This window comes from Xyrauchen texanus, chromosome 25, assembly GCF_025860055.1.
Source record: "Xyrauchen texanus isolate HMW12.3.18 chromosome 25, RBS_HiC_50CHRs, whole genome shotgun sequence".
Lineage (NCBI taxonomy): Eukaryota > Metazoa > Chordata > Actinopteri > Cypriniformes > Catostomidae > Xyrauchen > Xyrauchen texanus.
The window spans coordinates 24384032-24402545 of NC_068300.1; the positions used below are offsets into that span (position 1 = coordinate 24384032).

Sequence of the window (18514 nt, forward strand, 5' to 3'; positions counted from 1 at the left end):
TGTGCCGCCATGTTTCCTCTCTGGGAAGTTATGTCGTGTAGAGCAGCGTGAAGGGACTCTGTTCCCCATATGTGTTAATAAATGCAATGTCAAGAGTCGATTAGAATATTGGCGTTATTGTAGAGAGGTTTCAAATAGGCTGTGAATGAAGGCACTCCCCATAAGTGTTAATAAACGCAATGTCTCGTTCCATTCATCTCAGGGAACCGAAGTTACGTACGTAAACGAGACATTTTCTATAGTTACTGTAGGCACTTGAACCATCATTTATATGAGAGTTGCACGATGACTGTTACGTGGACACAACATATTCTCCTACAAAGAAAACATTTGTTGGACTAATATGAATTTGGACAAGTTTTTTTTTATGGAAAAAATTTATATTTGGAAAAATGGTACTGAGCTGCATCTGAAAAGTGCCCAACCCAATCACTCTATATAAAACATTTAATAGAAGCTCATGTAGTGTTGTGTGGGGTGTCAGGTGCTTTGACAGTTTCCTTCTGCTGTTTAATGTGCTTGAGAGCTTGTTTAACCCCAGCTAATAACTTATATTTTACTGATTTAATAAAATAAAGTATTTAATATCTAAAAATACTTAGATATTATAATGCAAGTTTCGAATTTACATTTTGCAAAACAACTAAACAAACGAGTCATTATAACTTAAAATTGGCTTACTTCATGGAGTGAGTGCACTCGACAGTGATGCAAATTTAAACTGCAATCATTTTGATTAAAATTTGTATTTTTATAAAATATTTAATAGTTTAACATTAAATTGTAAACTAAACTGTGTTTAATTGAAATCTTAAATACTTGTAATCTAACAAGTAACGTTAAAAGTAGTTTTTTTTTTCATCCCCTTTCTCTTCTTTTACTGCTTATGTGCTTTCAGTAAATTCCTGTTGTTAACACTAGGCAAAAATCAAAATGCACACACCGTACACTGCGCACTCCAGGTTAGACCTAAGAAACACATAGAAATCCGCCCTTGCAATCTTCAGACAACAGCGCTGAGAAAAGTAACAGATGACACGTGACGGTGTAGGTTAAACGCTGGTTCCGAATATTACAATATTGCCGTTATTGTAGAGAGGTTTCAAATAGGTTGTGTATGAAGGCACTCCCCATATGCGTTAGTAAACGCAATGTCAAGTGGACTGAAGTCGTAAGGGAACTATGTTTATTTTTTGAATGTCATTTAATGCATCCCTGAAAACCATGAACAAAATTATGCAAGGTAGAAGAAAATGCAACCTAAATGTAATTAAATTCAGGTAACGTTTTATACCATATTGGGTCACCACTTGATCAACAATGTGAAAACTTGGCCGTGAATCAAACCAAGTTGAGAACCACTGGTCTAGCTTACATATTTTAACCTCCATAAACTCCAACACAACCTGCTCGTGTCAACATTTACAATCACCAATTTGAGAGTTTCGACAAGAGGTGGCGCTGTTGGCATTCAGACTACCAGTGCGTCACAGATTTGCTAACTGTGCTCAGTAAACTGCATCGTGCTAAAGAATGGTGCAAAGTAAATTTTATACACCCTAACTTATTTTTATAGTTATTATTTAAATGAAAACATTTACACGCAGTAAACGTTAAATATAGGCTATATATACACACAATTATATTTGATTGATCTTGTAGTTCAGACTGCATGATTGGAATACAGTACTGATTTAAAGTCTACAGAAACGGTGACTCAACGAGGGCAACTTTCATCTGAAATACTCCACTTCTCTGTAACATTTGGCATATTGGTGCGTGGGCACTTTAAAGGAAGCGACTCATGCGGAAGTGTCAGCAGTTTGACAATCGACTCATTATCACAAGTTTGAACAAATAGCAGAGATTAAGACATACGACCCCTTAAGCATATCGTGCATTCTAGGTCAATGCAGGAGCTTAACTTGGCTTAAATATCTAGAAACAAAAACGAATGTTTAGGTTTGCTGTGAACATAGAATTAGACATTTAAACTGTATGATAAAAATGAGTATGATCAAATAAATACAGGGCTGAAAGAATTTCAGGACATCAGTGTATAAATAAGTTATTGCTTTATTTCTTTAAATAGACCATTATGGAGTGTAAAAACTACACCAATACTGTACATTTTTAAAAGATAGTGCATGTTTCCTCTTGTTGAAACAAAGTCAGTTAATATTAGCATTCACATAGAAAACAGTAATTTTTTTGTTTAAAGAAAAACATGAAATTGAAAACTGTTATTGGTTTGATAATTTGATAATAAAAAAAATAAAAAACACAAATTGCATTACTTGTGCTTAACATTTAGTTGGAAACATAAAATGCAAGGCCAGGACCATTCATGGGATTTCATAACTTAAATTTTTATACATGCGCTAAATGCTTCAGTGAAGCAACTTCATGGCAAACATCTCCTTAATATCCAGTGTCCTGGTTGTAGACACCAAATACTAAATAGGTGGTGTTACTGCCTGTGTAACAGACATGGTGGGTAATACAATTTTTTTTTTTTTAAATGGCATTTGGCGTGACTGAATCGGTTTGCTCTTGGCAAACTGAAATTAGCTCCAACTACAGGTGCCATTCTTTCAAATCAAATGATACATTTATTAGTTTATCTCATCTATATGGTCCAAAACACAAAGCACAAAAAAGGCAATTAATCTTCACATGGAGACTGGAATACTAACCTCTGTGCCTAGTCTTTACCATTTTTACCACTATATAACCAACAACAAGTTCAACTTTAAAACATCTCATTGGTCAGATTACATCATGTGGTGTAGTTCTCAACTTTGCTAGTAATCCAATGAGTCTTGCAATCCGTTGTCAATTGTTCAGCAATCGGATCTGAATTTATATAGTTTGTATACAGGTTAAAAGGAAAAACAAAAAGACCTTCTTTAGCATTCAACTAGTGACAAATCAAAATCACAATAAGACCAGCTTATATTCGGGTTTATTATTATATTTATTATACTTATTATATTTTACAGTGTAACAGTTCATCCTATTCCTTCATAAAAGGATACTGCCCACTATAACTTAATACAGCAAGAAAAATAGTACAACAAAAGAACATTGACACATCATCCATAAAGAACACTTCTATCAAAGCTGTCCTGGAGTTTCCAGCAGTAGTAAACCAATTATGTGTGTTTCTGACTTTTTGGAGTCAAAGGACATACTGCCCAGTCACAAAAAAAAAAAAAAAAAAAAAAAAAGGAGATTAGTTTGGAACACTGCAAGTTTTATTCAAATAATAAATCAGTTTATATCTGGCCTCAGTGTACTTCCTAGTTTCCGAGAGGATTTCAGATTCTAATGGTTCCACTAGGGCTTATAATCAACATGAGTCGGAGTCTTTGAAAAACCTCTGAAACTTCTCCAAGTACCCAGGCCTATGAGGGAGGAGAAAGTAATGGGTATTGCTGACTTTCTTGCCATCTTCCATAATGGGCAAAATTGGGGTTCGGGGAGCCGGTAAGCCATCACAGCTCTGCTTTTGTTGAGCCTTGCTGACATACTCAGGATAGGGAGCAAAGCTTTGAGTAGGAGGCATTACTCCATTGACATAAATTGGGAGGCTCTTTGGACTTATGGTACGTGGTATGACCTGAGGGATGGGCTCCCTGGGTGGAACTTTAGGGGGTTTGTCCACATAATAGTCATCAGTTGATAGTCGTCTGCCATCTGTGCACTCACTCAGGCAAGGACGGATTGGAATGCGAGGTGGGACTTCGGGTTTCTCCTGTGGGTGGTTGTGGTGAAGGCTGGCCGGCCTAAAGTTGGCAGCCTTAAAAGATCCAGCTGGGCCAGAAAGGGAGCGGTGCAGCCGGCGTTGGGGCCTTTCCTGTGGTCTATCTCGGTCTTGAGTTACTGTCTGCTCCCCCTGAGGCTTCACCCCACAAACTTTCTGATGTTCTTGTATCTGTTCATAATAAGCAAAGTTTATCTGACCACTTACTCGGAAGCTGCGCCTGCCCGGCATGCCATAATTAAAGGTTGAGGTTTTAGAGCAGCGTACAGGCACCAAACACTGACTCTCCGAGGTGCTGGAGAAAAACTCAACTTCATTGTCCTCTGCTTCATCAGAGGACAGGTCGCCAATATCTGGGAGGGGAGGGAGGGGCTTGGTGCTTTGTCTGGGTGAACAAGGGGGTATGTGCTCATAAACAGACAGTTTCTGTAAGGATGGAACCACCTGGTCTCCCCTAGGTGAGTGGCACGGAGAGGAAAAGAGGAGCTGTGTAGGATTGCGAGTCTTTGGAGACAGACATGGTGGAGAACACAAGCTAGACGTTCTTCCTGTGAAGCAAAAATACATAAAAGAACATAAATGAGAATTCAAGCTCTTCTGTAATTCAAGCCACCTACAACATATACAATCAACAGGGTCATATACATCATTGTAGCATCATCCTAATGAGGCAACTAATCTTGCAAAGGCTCTTTTTCCTGAGATTGTGTCAGCCACAACACTGGGAGTTTATCAAAAGGGTTTACTTATCAGCAGAGCAAATGACAATCTTATAACTTCCTATAACCTTCTGCGCTTCCTGAGAAACATACACAAAATGCTCCGAGAACAGAGGGTGACCAGACTGTGATATGCACCACTAAGTGCCATCAAGTGCGGTGTGAGCAGACATAATTCAACATCAAGAACAAACTCACTTTCAAAGGCCACTGATGCAGAGTCTTGCTGATAAATTCTCAAGCTGTTATCCATGGACTCGGAACCAAAACCAAAAAACATCCTGCAAAATACAAAAATGGAAGGCTATCAAAATCTTGTGGTGACTAGTGTAAGAGTTTCTGTAATAAATAAATAAACATTTTAAGAAAGTTCACCCAAAATTGATAATTCTCTTATAATTTACTCAACCTTGTGTGGTTTCGGACGAATACATTTTTTTTCCTGATATGCAAAGCTATTTTAAAGGACATATGATGTCTCTTTGTACATGCAATGCATGTCAAGTGCATGTATCAAGTGCATCAAGCCTAAAATTGTGATGTACCAAGAAGCCTGCAGATGTCAAGATTTATAATGTAAAAGGAGGTACATTTTGGTTTGTTTCTCACCCAAAACGGAACATACCACTCCAAAAGACATGGATTAAACCACTCGAGTCATGTGGATTACCTTTAAGCTGCCTCTATGGAGCTTTAAAGTGTTGAACCCTGTTGACTTGCATTGCATGGACAAACAGAAATCATATATCCTTCGAAATATATTTGTTTGTGCTCCACAGAAGACAGACACACGAGTTTGAGTTGGCATAAGGGCGATCATAATTTTGGGGTAAACCATTCTTTTAAACTGAAGATTCGATACACACTCACTTGTCCATGGTGTTATGGTCATGATGTTGATCCCAGTATGGCTGGGCAGAGGCCATCCTGTTTGAGAATGGAAGCTATTTCAGCCCTGCACCATTTTCAAATTTGCAGAACTCCAATCATTCCATTACACTTCACAATAGTTGGCACAGGGAAAACCTGCAGGTAGAAAAAAAAAAAAAAAAAAAAAAATATTTGAATATAGGCCTACAGACAAAAAGGACCATTAGGGGTAAATTGGGTCACTGCAATGTCAAAACTTGGCACAGTTTACCTCGATTCACTATATAGCGAAAATGTACTGAGACAGAGCAAACACGTCAAAAATCTTTCACGTTTGCATAGTGATCATTAAAGGGTCACGAAACCCACCTAGTTAAGGCCAAATTTTTCACACCTCAGACTGAGAAACGACTCTCCAAATTTGCTGGAAAATATAAACTTGTGCGGGTATTGTGTGCGGAAAGAGGGAAAACAAGATGGAGTTTGGAGCGTGACTAGCACAACTCCAGCCAAGAAATGCTTGTCTTGTCCAGATATGCATTAAGGTGTGTTAGAGTTATTTCAATCTGACCATGGTGTTTAGAAGTCAGCTCTCATGTCTGTTCCCAGAACGCGGTTGAAGTCTCGCACCTGCAGAACAGCAGTTACATCAATAAGTTTGAACTCTCTGTGGTGGCTGTAAATTGCAAGTTTCATCACTAATATCGATTCTCTTAGACAGTGATCCGATACCTCACAATTCATGGGCCTCAGATCAATATTACAAGTTTTATGCTATATTTTATACAATCAATTGCATTTATGATCTCACAAATGCAACCAAAATATAATTTGAATATTTTGAGCTCTCTGAAGTGCAAATCCAGTATGTAGATTGGGACATCCACAACCAAATATGGTACTTCAGTTGTTAAAAAAAAACTACATCACATACTTGATCATACATTGTTTGATAAAGTTAAGTGGTTTTTATTGTCGTTTCAACCATATACATTAGTACAGTACACAGCGAAACGAGACAATGTTCCTCCAGGACCATGGTGCTACATAAAACATCATAGGACAAACCCAGAACCACATGACTACACAGACTAAATAACATACCTATATAGTGCACGTGCAAACGTGTGCAAAAAGTACGGGACAGTACAATAAATTACTAACAATGAACAGGACAATAGACGCATTAAGAGACCAGTGACAACAGATGCAAATTAGCTGTTAGCTAACTCTGGTACAATTGTTTAAATTGTGCGCTGTCCCTGTCAAATAAACAGAAGAATAGTACACAGTAGTGCAAAAGATGACAGTTTCTAAAAATGCCAAATGTAAACATAACATACTATGAGATCGTGTTCTATGCACATAACAGTTATTGAGGTAGCAGCCAGTTATAAAGTGACAAAATTAAAGAGTATCTCAGGACGTGTGTGTGTGTGTGTGTGTGTGTGTGTGTGTCAGTCCAGTCTCTTAGTATCGAGGAGTCTGATGGCTTGGGGGAAGAAGCTGTTACACAGTCTGGCCGTGAGGGCCTGAATGCTTCGGTTCCTCTTGCCAGATGGCAGGAGGGTGAAGAGTTTGTGTGAGGGGTGTGTGGGGTCGTCCACAATGCTGGTTGCTTTGCGGATACAGTGTTTTTTGTAAATGTCTTTGATGGAGGGAAGAGACCCCGATGATCTTCTCAGCTGTCCTCACTATCCTCTGCAGGGCTTTGTGGTCCGAACCAGTGCAAGTCCCAACAAAGGAACAAAGGAATTTGGTGCTCTTGATGATCTACACAGAGGAACCGTCAATGTTCAGTGGAGTGTGGTCACTCTGTGCTCTCCTAAAGTCAACAACCATCTCTTTTGTTTTGTCCACATTCAGAGACCGGTTGTTGGCTCTACACCAGTCCGTTAGCCGCTGCACCTCCTCCCTGTATGCGGACTCGTTATTGCTGATGAAACCCCCAACGGTCGTGTCATCTGTGAACTTGTTGATGTGATTCGAGCTGTGCATTGCTGCACAGTTGTGAGTCAGCAGAGTGAACCGCAGTGGACTGAGCACACAGCCCTGGGGGGCCACAGTGCTCAGTGTGGTGGTGGAGATGCTGTTCTCGATCCGGATTGAATGAGGTCTCCCAGTCAGGAAGTCCAGGATCCAGTTGCAGAGAGAGGTGTCCAGGCCCAGCAGGTTCAGCTTTCCAATCAGGTGTTGAATGCTGAGCTGAAGTCTATGAACAGCATTCGAACGTATGAGTCCTTTTTATCTAGGTGGATGAGGGCCAGATGGAGGGTGGTGGCGATGGCATCGTCTGTTGAACGGTTTGGACGATACGCAAGCTGCAGTGGGTCTAGTGAGGGGGGCAGATGGGTCTTAATGTGCCACATTAATCTGCCAGCTGGTCTGCACATCCTCCGAGCACTCTGCCAGGAATGTTGTCTGGTCCAGCAGCCTTCCATGGGTTGACTATGTAGAGTTCCTCACATCAGCCGTGGTAAGAGCACCTGGTTGTTGGGAGGAGGGGTGGTCTTCCTCGCCACCATGTCGTTCTGCACTTCAAACAGAGCATAGATGTCGTTCAGCGCATCTGGAAGGGAGGCATCTTTGTCACAGACAACTAATGTTGTCCTGTAGTTGGTGATAGCTTGGATGCCCTGCCACATGCGCTGCGTGTCACCGCTGTCCTGGAAGTGACTGGTTCTCTGGGCGTGTGCGCGCTTTGCCTCTCTGATGTCCCGGGACAGTTTGGCCCTCACTGTTCTTAGGGCTGCCTTGTCGCCTGCTCTGAAGGCAGAGTCTCGGGTCCTCAGCAGTGCACGCACCTCCGCAGTCATCCACGGCTTCTGGTTGGAGCGTGTGGTGTTGGTCTTGGAGAAACTGACATCAATGCAGTTGCTGATGTAGCTGGTCACTGATGCAGTGTATTCCTCCAAGTTGTTTGCAGCCTCACTGAACATTTGCCAGTCAGTACACTCAAAACAGTCTTGAAGAGCAGAGATGGCTCCTGCTGGCCAGGTTTTCACCAGCTTCTGAAGCGGTTGTGTGCATCTGATGAGCAGTCTGAATGCTGTAATTAGCATAACAGACATGTGGTCTGAGTAGCTGAGGTGGGGGCGGGGCTCCACCCAGTACGTGCCTGGGATGATTGTGTAAACAAGATCAAGTGCATTCGCCCCTCTCTTTGCAAAGTCCACATACTGATGGAATTTAGGGAGCACTGTCTTGAGATTCGCATGGTTGAAATCTCCGGCGACAATAAACAGTCCGTCAGGGTGAGCGTTCTGCAGTTCGCGCATAGCCCCATACATGACAGCTTAATTGGCTACATTTACATGCATCCACATTCTGCGATTAAACTATTGCTCATGTAAACAAATACTGCAATTATGGTATTGCGATTATGCTACTAATCAGAATAATGATAAATCATGGTAAGATATGTGGAGTACTCCTATTTTAAATCACGTTATACAAGCATGTAAACGCTTTGATGAAACAGAAGAAACTGCACTTATTTCTTGGCTTCACATGTAACGGGAGTTTCTTGCACTGTATCCCAGCAATATTGCTCCCCCACTGCAGAATCTACAGACCCACGGCAAAAAAAAAAAAATATATACATTTCCCCCAAGTTGTGAATGTCCGGTTACGGTCTGAATTGAATGTTTGGGAGATATTAAAAAAAAAAAAAAAAAAAAAGACCTTAAACTGAAAAATAATGCCAAGGAAACTCCTCTTTCAAATGAGTTTGTCCTTGTGGGCAGAACACAACAACATCCAGCATGTGTATTCCGATTCACAAACAAAAACTCTTATGAACAGAGTCTTTTTTTTTGTGAATCAAAACCAGCTTGTTTAATAAATAGTTCAAAAAGACTCAAACTGACACATTTTCCTTATGCCAAGTATTTAAAGATACATATTTTTGTAGATACAGATGTTTTTTGTAATTAATCATTTATAAAAAGTATTAAAACATCAAATTTCTCAGCGAATAAACAGAATATTGGCAAGTTGCATGTAAACAGGATTGAAGAGGTTTGCCCAAATCATACAAACATCTTAATCTAATTATTGCTTATACTCCAATTAAGTCCTTCAGAAAAGGTGAATCTGCCCGATTTCAGCCTTGGTGAAGCACCCCCTGATCATCACTGATCCTCCAGCAGGTCTGGAGACCTGGAGAGGCCTTCAAGCCACAGTGTCTCGCACCCACTGTGAAATTTGGTGGAGGATCGCAGATAATCTGGGGGTGCTTCAGCAAGGCTGGAATTGGGCAGATTCATCTTTGTGAAGGACGCATGTGTCAAGCCACATACAAGGTTATCCTGGAAATAAACTTGCTTCTTTCTGCTCTGACAATGTTCCCCATTGTTTTTTCTAGCCGGACAATCCTCCATGCCACACAGCCAGGTCAATCAAGGTGTGGATAGAAGACCACAGGATCAAGACCCACTGATGGCCAGCCCAATCTCCAGACCTGAACCCCATTGAAAACCTCTGGAATGTGATCAAGTGGAAAAAAAAGCTGCTTGAATTTTTGCACCAGTCACCCAACAGCAATGTGAAAGACTGGTAGGGAGCATGCCAAGACGCACGAAAGCTGTGATTGAAAATCAGGGGAAGTGTTCAGAAATCAATATTTGGTGGAATAACCAAGTTAAAACAATAGTATTGTGTTGTTTAAAAATTAATATGAAATGGTTTTCAGTGTTGCATGTGCCACGAAATCGAGGGAAGCCCGATTTAAAAATCGCACATGTGAGCCGCTCTGCGCTATCCTGTAACCGGAGCTCGCAGCCCTGTTGACAGGCGAGCATAGATGGAGCACAGCTGTGTCCCAAATGAGAAGCATATATAATGCTTAAAGCAAAATGAATTTCATAAGATTGCTGCATCTATTGACAGAAATTCCAACATAGCATCGATCAAATTCCCAACGATACGATTTCATCAATTCAGATTGATGGATAGTTACACTCCTAGGCTCTATTGCAAGCTCATGCATGAGGCAGCACTGGGACTGGATGACAACTTTCCTTCTGATGAATAATCTGGGGAAGCGCTCAGAATCTTGTGACGTAAATGCGTGCTGCCCTACCAATCTGTCATTTTTGTGATGTTGCTTCAATATTCGTTTTGAAACCGGAAGAATGAAATGGCTCAATAAAACTTAAATATAACCATTTTCCCCTAACAATAAAGAATGAAAGCCATCGTTTTCAGTGATGTGATACAGGTTCCATCTCAAAAGTGTTTATTTTTTTATAACCCTTTAAAAAGGACAAAATCTCCACTTGAAACACATAACAGGTTCATCTAAATGGGCAATTTAAAAGATTTTTTTTTTATAGTGATATAGTAATAGTTCTTGGGAGGAAATTAACTGTCTCGCAAAAGCTGTGCTAGATGAACATGCAGTTTTTTCCATTGTTACATTCGGGCATGCAGATATAACAAACAGCTCAGCCATGAAGAGTCAGTGATGCAACATCAGTTATTTTAAGAAATTAAGCCCAAACACAATCAAGCATCTGTGATCGAAAACAAAACCGTTCAGTTAGAACGGTCCTGGAATGCTTGGGCTCAAGTCAGAATGTAATCAATGAAATACCCATGCAAGTTCCATTATGCAACTTATCACATGCCCTGCCTCTGCTTTGCCTCAGTCAGAACCGTGAAAGGCTGAAACTAACAATTGTCCATTCTTCCAGTAAAGACCTTCATGCAGATGCTACGCTAAAGAATAAACAGTACATTGTGTTTCTATGCTAGGGAGAGTGCCTGTAGATTTTATTTTTTTATTTTTACATCAGTCAGTTCTTATCCATGAGGTTAAAGCCCTGCCATCAAGGCATTAAAGGGGTGTATGGTAGGACATCACCAGCAGAGCCTGGGAGTGGAGCCAATGTGGACATGCAGATCCATGACTTCCAGCATCAACAGTTTGCCAAATATAAACTGTAACAATACAGTGGGTCACATTAATTGAACTTTCACTACAAGTTCAAAATTGAAAGTGAAGCACATAACAGACATATCTAAAACCATCCATTTAGCTTAGAAGTAAATAGGCTCTTCCGCACTGCATGGACTAAAGCCCATTTCAGGTACTTTTAATTGGAACTACTTCTCGTCGCTTTCTCACATGAGGAACTATAGTCCCTCTAAGCCATTTATAGAGACTTTGTAGCCCCTACACCAGAATAGGTACTTTTTAGAAGACCGACAGACTGTAGGATCTGCTACAGCCTATGATTGGTCAAATACGTATGATGCACAAAGCAATGAGAAGTCGGCAGTCGCCATGAGTAAACAATCTTGTTCTTCAAGCCTTCTATTCAGATAATTGCGCTAAATTTCCAATTACATTAACAGAAATAACATAACAGATATAAAGATGTTTATTGGAAGTGGGTACCTTAAATATATTATAAACTTAGCCATCATGAAATATTATTTTCATGAGGAAATTGTTGTGTGCCTGTTACTGTGTTCAAGACTTGCATCAAGAGGTCTTTTTTCAGTAAATGGGTGAGAAGTTCCTACAGTATTTTGTCTATTCAAAAGCCTTAATTGTAAAATATTGTGTTGATGAATTGGTTTATAGTGCATTTTTAACATGTTTTCCACTGAGTTCAGCATGTGCTGCATGTTTAAAATAGGCTGGGCGCCCTTTTCTCTTCCGTCACTGTGGCTTCAGGGATGCAGAACCGCACGCACGTCTCACGTGCCCAGTGTAAAGACTGTACCCTAAAGATAAAGTTTGTATAAAATGGCCTTAAAAGTGTAGCTCCGATACTAGCATCCTCCATCGGTGTTGTTGTTGAAATTGAATCACGTGTAGGCTACAAACAATGTCAGAAGAAAAATGGTTGACGTTAGATGACGTCACTACGGAGAGGGCAAAGTCTCACTGAGTGTGCCGTTCCGCTTAATAGTTTTCACTTTTACCTTTACAAGAAGTTACTTTGTTAACATGAACAATACTTTTCAGCATTTAGCAATCTTGGTTAGTGCTAATTTCAACATAACATTTTTAATTCAAGAGTTGTATGTGTTCACATTAATGCACCATGAACTAACAATTAAATTTTTTTAATAAATGCAGTAAAAATAAACATATTGTTCATTGTTAGTTCATGATGCCTAAAGCATTAACCAATGGAACCTTATTGTAAAGTGTTACCAAGTAAATCAAGTTAAGAATATCTGCCAATTTAATGTTAACTGGTGACCAACAAAGCAAACACATTCCCTTGTCACTAGTATATGGTTCACATTTGGTTACTGTTTGTGAACCAACTACGTTCTAGAGATGTTCTTTTTAACGTGCACACGCACGCACACAGGGTTGGGGAGTAACAAAATACGGGTCTACGAATTTAAAATACAAAATATAAGTAACTATATTCCACTACAGTTACAATTTAAATCATTGGTATTTAGAATACAGTTACATTCAGATTACTTTGCATTTTATTGTCATTTATTTAATGTAATTTTTAGTCCTTTCAGATGGAAAACATTTATACATATAATTGATGGTGATCCAAAGTGCATTTGAACAGCAGTGAAACATTTTTTTATGATGTGTTACATTCATACGAGCAGACAGGGAATAAGTTTGGAGCAGAAGAAATAGAAATAAAACTTATGTAAATTGTCAGCTTTATGCGGAGTTAAATGCCATTTCCAGTCATTTTACATGCACATGTTACCAGGCAAGATCATATTTTTTATCAAGAAAATTCACATTAGATAATTTCTTTTTTCTATTAAGACATTTGATATTAGGTCAAAAATCATATTCTTGATAATAATGTTTGTGTTGTCTTCCTGTAAAATATCTACAAATCCTCTTCTTGTTTTAAGAAACAACACTGTATAAGATATTTAGGTTTTTCAGAGAACATATATTTTATCTTAATGTACTGGCAGAATTTTTACAGTCAAAATAAGTGAAATAATTTACCAGTGCTGAAGTAGTAACCCAATGTACTTAGAATACGTTACTGACCTTGAGTAATCTAACTGAATACGTTACAAATGATACTTTACAGCATGTATTCTGTAGTGGAATACATTTCAAAAGTAACCCTCCCAACCCTGTGTGTGTGTGTGTGTGTATATATATATATATATATATATATATATATATATATATATATATATATATATATATATATATATATATATATTAAACTAACTTATCCAGAACGTTGCAGTTTTTGTTACAGTCTAATAAGAATTAAACCTCTTATTGTATCGCATTGTATGGGATCTGCTGCCAAAATGCATAATGAGCAGATGAACATAATTTACTTTTATTACAACTGAAATGTTAAAACCAGGGTTGAGATTAGAGTGACAAGCATACAATACTCATACGTACTTTTTCTCTATATACCCAATGCTAAAAAGAAATAAAAGAAGAAAAAAAAGAAAATAGGAGTCATGTTTACTCTTCAACTTGAGCTATAAAAGACGTGCAAGTGTCCACAGAGATGTTGGTAAATGATAAACTAGGTTACTACTACTACTACTACTACTACTACTACTACACAGGGACAGGTCGTACTCAATGATTGTTCGAGCATTCAGTTTCCCTGTAAACAGTTCTCTGGAGTGACGTGCGAATATAAAGATTACTCTGATATGTAGACAGGTTTTCTACATCCATTTCAACACACACACCCAATGACAAACCCTTTCTCCGGCTGACTCAGGTGCGACTCATCTAAACTCTTTCCAGTCCAAAGAACAACCATTGTTGGCGGCTCACTTGAACAAAAACAAGTTGCACCTAAAATGCGAGTTGCCCTGAACATTCTTGACACGTATATCCCTGAAGCGCATTAAAACATAAACAACTCTACTAAAACATAAGGCTACTTACTGGTTAAATATTCCTTAATACATTTTTTCGTGTTTCTCTCTTATATCCAGTGTAACTGAGGCGATTCTGTGAGTAATCCCGGCGTATCTTAATAAACCACACAACAAAATAAATTAAACTAAACGCACATGCTGCCGACGACTCTGCTGCTCAATTGATCGCTTTCATAATGGAAACTGCGAGCTGGAAACAATTCTATGAATTGCTACGTCATGCCGGCAGCACCGCCCCTGTCTTAAAGGCGCAGACCAGTGCGTACCAGATGTTTGGATATTAAACGCAAAATCTCATTGAATATTTAAAGATAATCAAATTAAAATTCCAGTATTACGTGGTGATAATAATATTTATTCTATCCAGTCTGATTTAATCCAGCTATATACTAGCGATGAAGCCTAGTATTCTAAAATAATGTTATATCGTGGTGTTTCGGTTCGAATCCAAACAGCTGTGAGGATGTTTCTTTAAACTGTCCATCTCACAGTCTGAATCAGTCATGAACACGTGGGCATGTGTAGCTGTCAGAACATGTGGGCGTAGAAAGTGGGAGTAAGGGTGTTACTGTGGAAGTTGCTCGTTTCCGCTGGATCTGTCTTCCATGTGTTTTTGTGTGGTCTTGAATCACTTCTCTAGAACACAAACAACTGAGAGGAGGTGAAATTACACATGTTACACTAAAAAACATCCGCGATGAATCAAGTCCACTCAACTCACAAACCAAGATTGTAAATATCATTAATAAACCAAAATCTTTCAGACACTGTCATATATTAAGGCATAGTTCACCCAAAAATTAAAGTTCTCTCATCATCTCCTCACCCTAATGCTATCCCAGATATGTATGGCTGTCTTTCATTTGCTGAACACAGAGAGTTTTAGGTCAACAACTTTAAAACATCAAAAAATAATTCAAAGGCAGCATAAAAGTAATCCATACTACTCCAGTGGTTTAATCCATGTCTTCAGAAGCTATATGATTGGTGTGGTTGAGAAACAGATCCTTCTGTTAATCAGAAGGTCGTTGGTTCGAACCCCATGGCCACCACCATTGTGTCCTTGAGCAAGGCACTTAACTCCATGTTGTTCCGGGGGGGTTGTCCCTGTAATAAGTGCACTGTAAGTCGCTTTGGATAAAAGCGTTTGCCAAATGCATAAATGTAAATATTTAAATCCTTTTATTTTTACTATAAACTCTCCTCCCTGTCCAGTAGATGGTAATATGCATGAATAATGTGAATCACCAAAAACTAAGAAATGTGGAAGTGAAAGTGGAGATTGAAAGTAAAAAAGGACTTAAAATGTATCTGTTTCTCACCCACTCTCCCATATCACTTCTGAATATATGGATTTAACCTCTGGAGTCATGTGGATTACTTTTCTTGTCATCTGAAAGTTCTGATCACCATTCACTTGCATTGTATGGACCTACCCAGGTGTGGATGAGATGTTCTTCTAAAAATCATAGTTTGTGTTCTCCAGAAGATAGAAACTCATACACATCTGGAATGGAACGAGGGTGAGTAAATGATGAGAGAATTTAAATTTTTGGGTGAACTATATCTTTAATAAGTGACTCAAGTCCATACTTTTCATTTTCTTGCAATAAATCAAAGTCTGAAAAATGATGTATGGACAACACAGTCACAATTATATTTCTAAGAATCACTGCACTCTACTTAACAGATGACTGTTTGAACTATAAATCGTTGAGGAAAAACATCCCCCTCAGCAGCATCTTGTGTCCCTGAAGCCTCTGCTGATTGTTGAGAGAGGCTGGGTGTCACAGGGGAACTGAACTCCCAAGGAGAGGGTCAATTCATTTCCTGCCCCTGGTCCCACACAGCTGCCGGTGCCTTAAATCCCTTGTGAACAACTTCCTCAGATAACTATATCAAAGCTGACCTATATCTGCTTCAATCAAGGACCTGTTCCTGAATGCCTACATACAGTTTCAGTGTCTTAGCATAAACATAATTATAAAAAAAAAAAATCAAAAGAATAGTTTCATAGTTACAGAATACACCAAACAGGACAACTTAAAAAACATGCTAAATGTAAAAGTTCCGTATTCAATGGCAATGGTTCTGTTAAATTATGAAATGATGCACTTCTGTCCGAATACATTTTCATAATATTGTATATCGTTTTCTACAAATAAGAATATATATATATATATATATATATATATATATATATATATATATATATATATATATATATATTAGAGTAGGATTATGTATTTAAATAATATGGTAACACTTTACAATAAGGTTCCATTTTTTAACATTAGTTAACATTAGTTAACATTAACATATGTTGAACAAATCTTAAATAGCATTTATTAATCTTGGTTAATGTTAATTTCAACATACCATAATACATTTTTAAAATCAAAATTTGGATATGTTAACATTAGTTAATGCGCTGACTAACATGAAATAACAATGAACAACAACTAGCATTAACAAATTTTAATAATGCTGTAAAAAATATATACATTTTTAGTTTATGATACCTAATGCATTAACTAATGTTAGTCAATGAAACCTTATTGTAAAGTGTTACCAAGAATATATGGTTTTCTAAGAATTCTAAGAAATATTTAGTCTATACCATATAGGTTTTCTTTATAATTGTCTGATGATTCTTTATGAAAGAAAGACAAACAACAGATTCTCAACAGAAATTGATAATTGAAGCAAAAGTGTATCACTATAGCTACACGAGCTTTGGCCATGGCCTACTCTGCAAAATGCATTATGTAAGATTATTATTACATTCATCTCTGACTTTCTGTGGCAAGAACTAGCAAATTCATAATAATTATGGTAAGAGAAGTGACAAAAAAATATATATATTTAAGGGAAACCATGTTTTAAAAAAAATTCTCTCTTGTAAGTCACACTTTTTCTACTTTAAGATTAACCTCAGGGAGGACTGAATCTGTTTATGTTTGACGATGACTAGTGCTCAGAAAATACTATAAATTCTATAGCTAAAATGTTGATATTGGACATTAAGGTAGTTGTAGTTACAATTGATGATCCAAAACATTATGAGCACTCACAGGTGAAGCGAATAATATTGATCATCACTTAAGAAGGTCAAATGTCAAGGTCTGGGTATATTAGATGTTAAGCAAAAAATCAGTTCTCGTACTCATGTTGAATGCAGGAGAAATGGGCAGGAGTAAAGACCAGAGCGACTTTGACAATTCACCTGATACAGGGTTGATTGAAATACCATACAAAACTATGACTTACAACCCTTTACAGTTGAATAAGAAAAGTACTTTTAGGGGTCAGGAAGGAATTACGTGCAATAAACTGCAAATATTTTACAAGGATGACTGTTCTCAGTGCATGTTTTGTCAATTCACAGTGTTTCCCTCGACGTGCACCCTCTGTTCTGCATGTTCCGGCTGACTTCTCTACAGTATGAATGATAGCAGTTGAGAATCTTTTGCATGTTCTCTAAAGAGCATAAACAGCCAGGTGACTAAAGGTATTTCCTCTGTCCTGAATCCTGATTACGCGCTCCAGAGTAATCATTTCTCATATCTCTAGTGCAAAGCTGGGGCAACAGTAGAAAACAACTGTATGGAAATGACATTATAGCATGGGAGGAGATCTCTGTTCAAAAACTTTCACATACTAAAATCTGTTTTTCCCATATATTTGTACATCTGTACATAAAATGAACATCAGCATATAGGTTAGTTCATTGTATAAAAAGTTAAATCCAGGTGACAGGTGTTCTAGTATTATAATGCATAACACAACCCTTATCTGTTATCTGCATCCCAAATCACTTTGACTAGATAGCTGTGCAATGCTTTAATTTGCCATTTTTTTTTATATTATTTCCTTTTAGATTCGTCCAGATTTATTTTGTTATTGTGATTTAATTAATGCTTTAGTTGTTTTTTAGTTGTCATTTTTTTTTTTTAATAAAAAAAAAACATTTTTTTATTATTATTATATTTGTGGTAGTCTGTCAGTCAAAATGTTGTTTCCATCGGGTTTTTTTTTTGTGTGTGTTTTTTTTTTTTTAAGAAACAAAGAAAACATATTTTTCCACTTTTTACATGATAGACTTGAGTTAGTTTAGGTGGAGGAACCTGAAAGGGCTGTTGAGTAGCTTTTTTCTGTTGTTGTTTTAATGAGCCATCAGATCACCCACTGCATTTTTTCTTATGAGTAAGTCTCTTTGTAACCAAGTGCACCAGTAAGCTTCACTCAATAGGCGGGGTCATGCAAAGATGCTGGTTGCCCCTGT

General features: G+C 38.1%; 1 protein-coding gene across 1 annotated transcript; it reads right to left on the reverse strand.

Annotated features, from left to right (window-relative positions):
- Positions 1 to 2076: 2076 nt before the first annotated feature.
- On the reverse strand, positions 2077 to 14385 carry LOC127619122 (ERBB receptor feedback inhibitor 1). Its single transcript, XM_052091887.1, has 4 exons — positions 14237 to 14385; positions 5356 to 5511; positions 4684 to 4766; positions 2077 to 4314 (listed from the first exon to the last, which is right to left on the reverse strand). The coding sequence occupies exons 2-4, from the start codon at positions 5409 to 5411 to the stop codon at positions 3353 to 3355; spliced, it is 1101 nt and encodes a 366-aa protein (XP_051947847.1). The 5' UTR covers positions 5412 to 5511; positions 14237 to 14385; the 3' UTR covers positions 2077 to 3352.
- Between the last annotated feature and the right edge of the window lie 4129 nt (positions 14386 to 18514).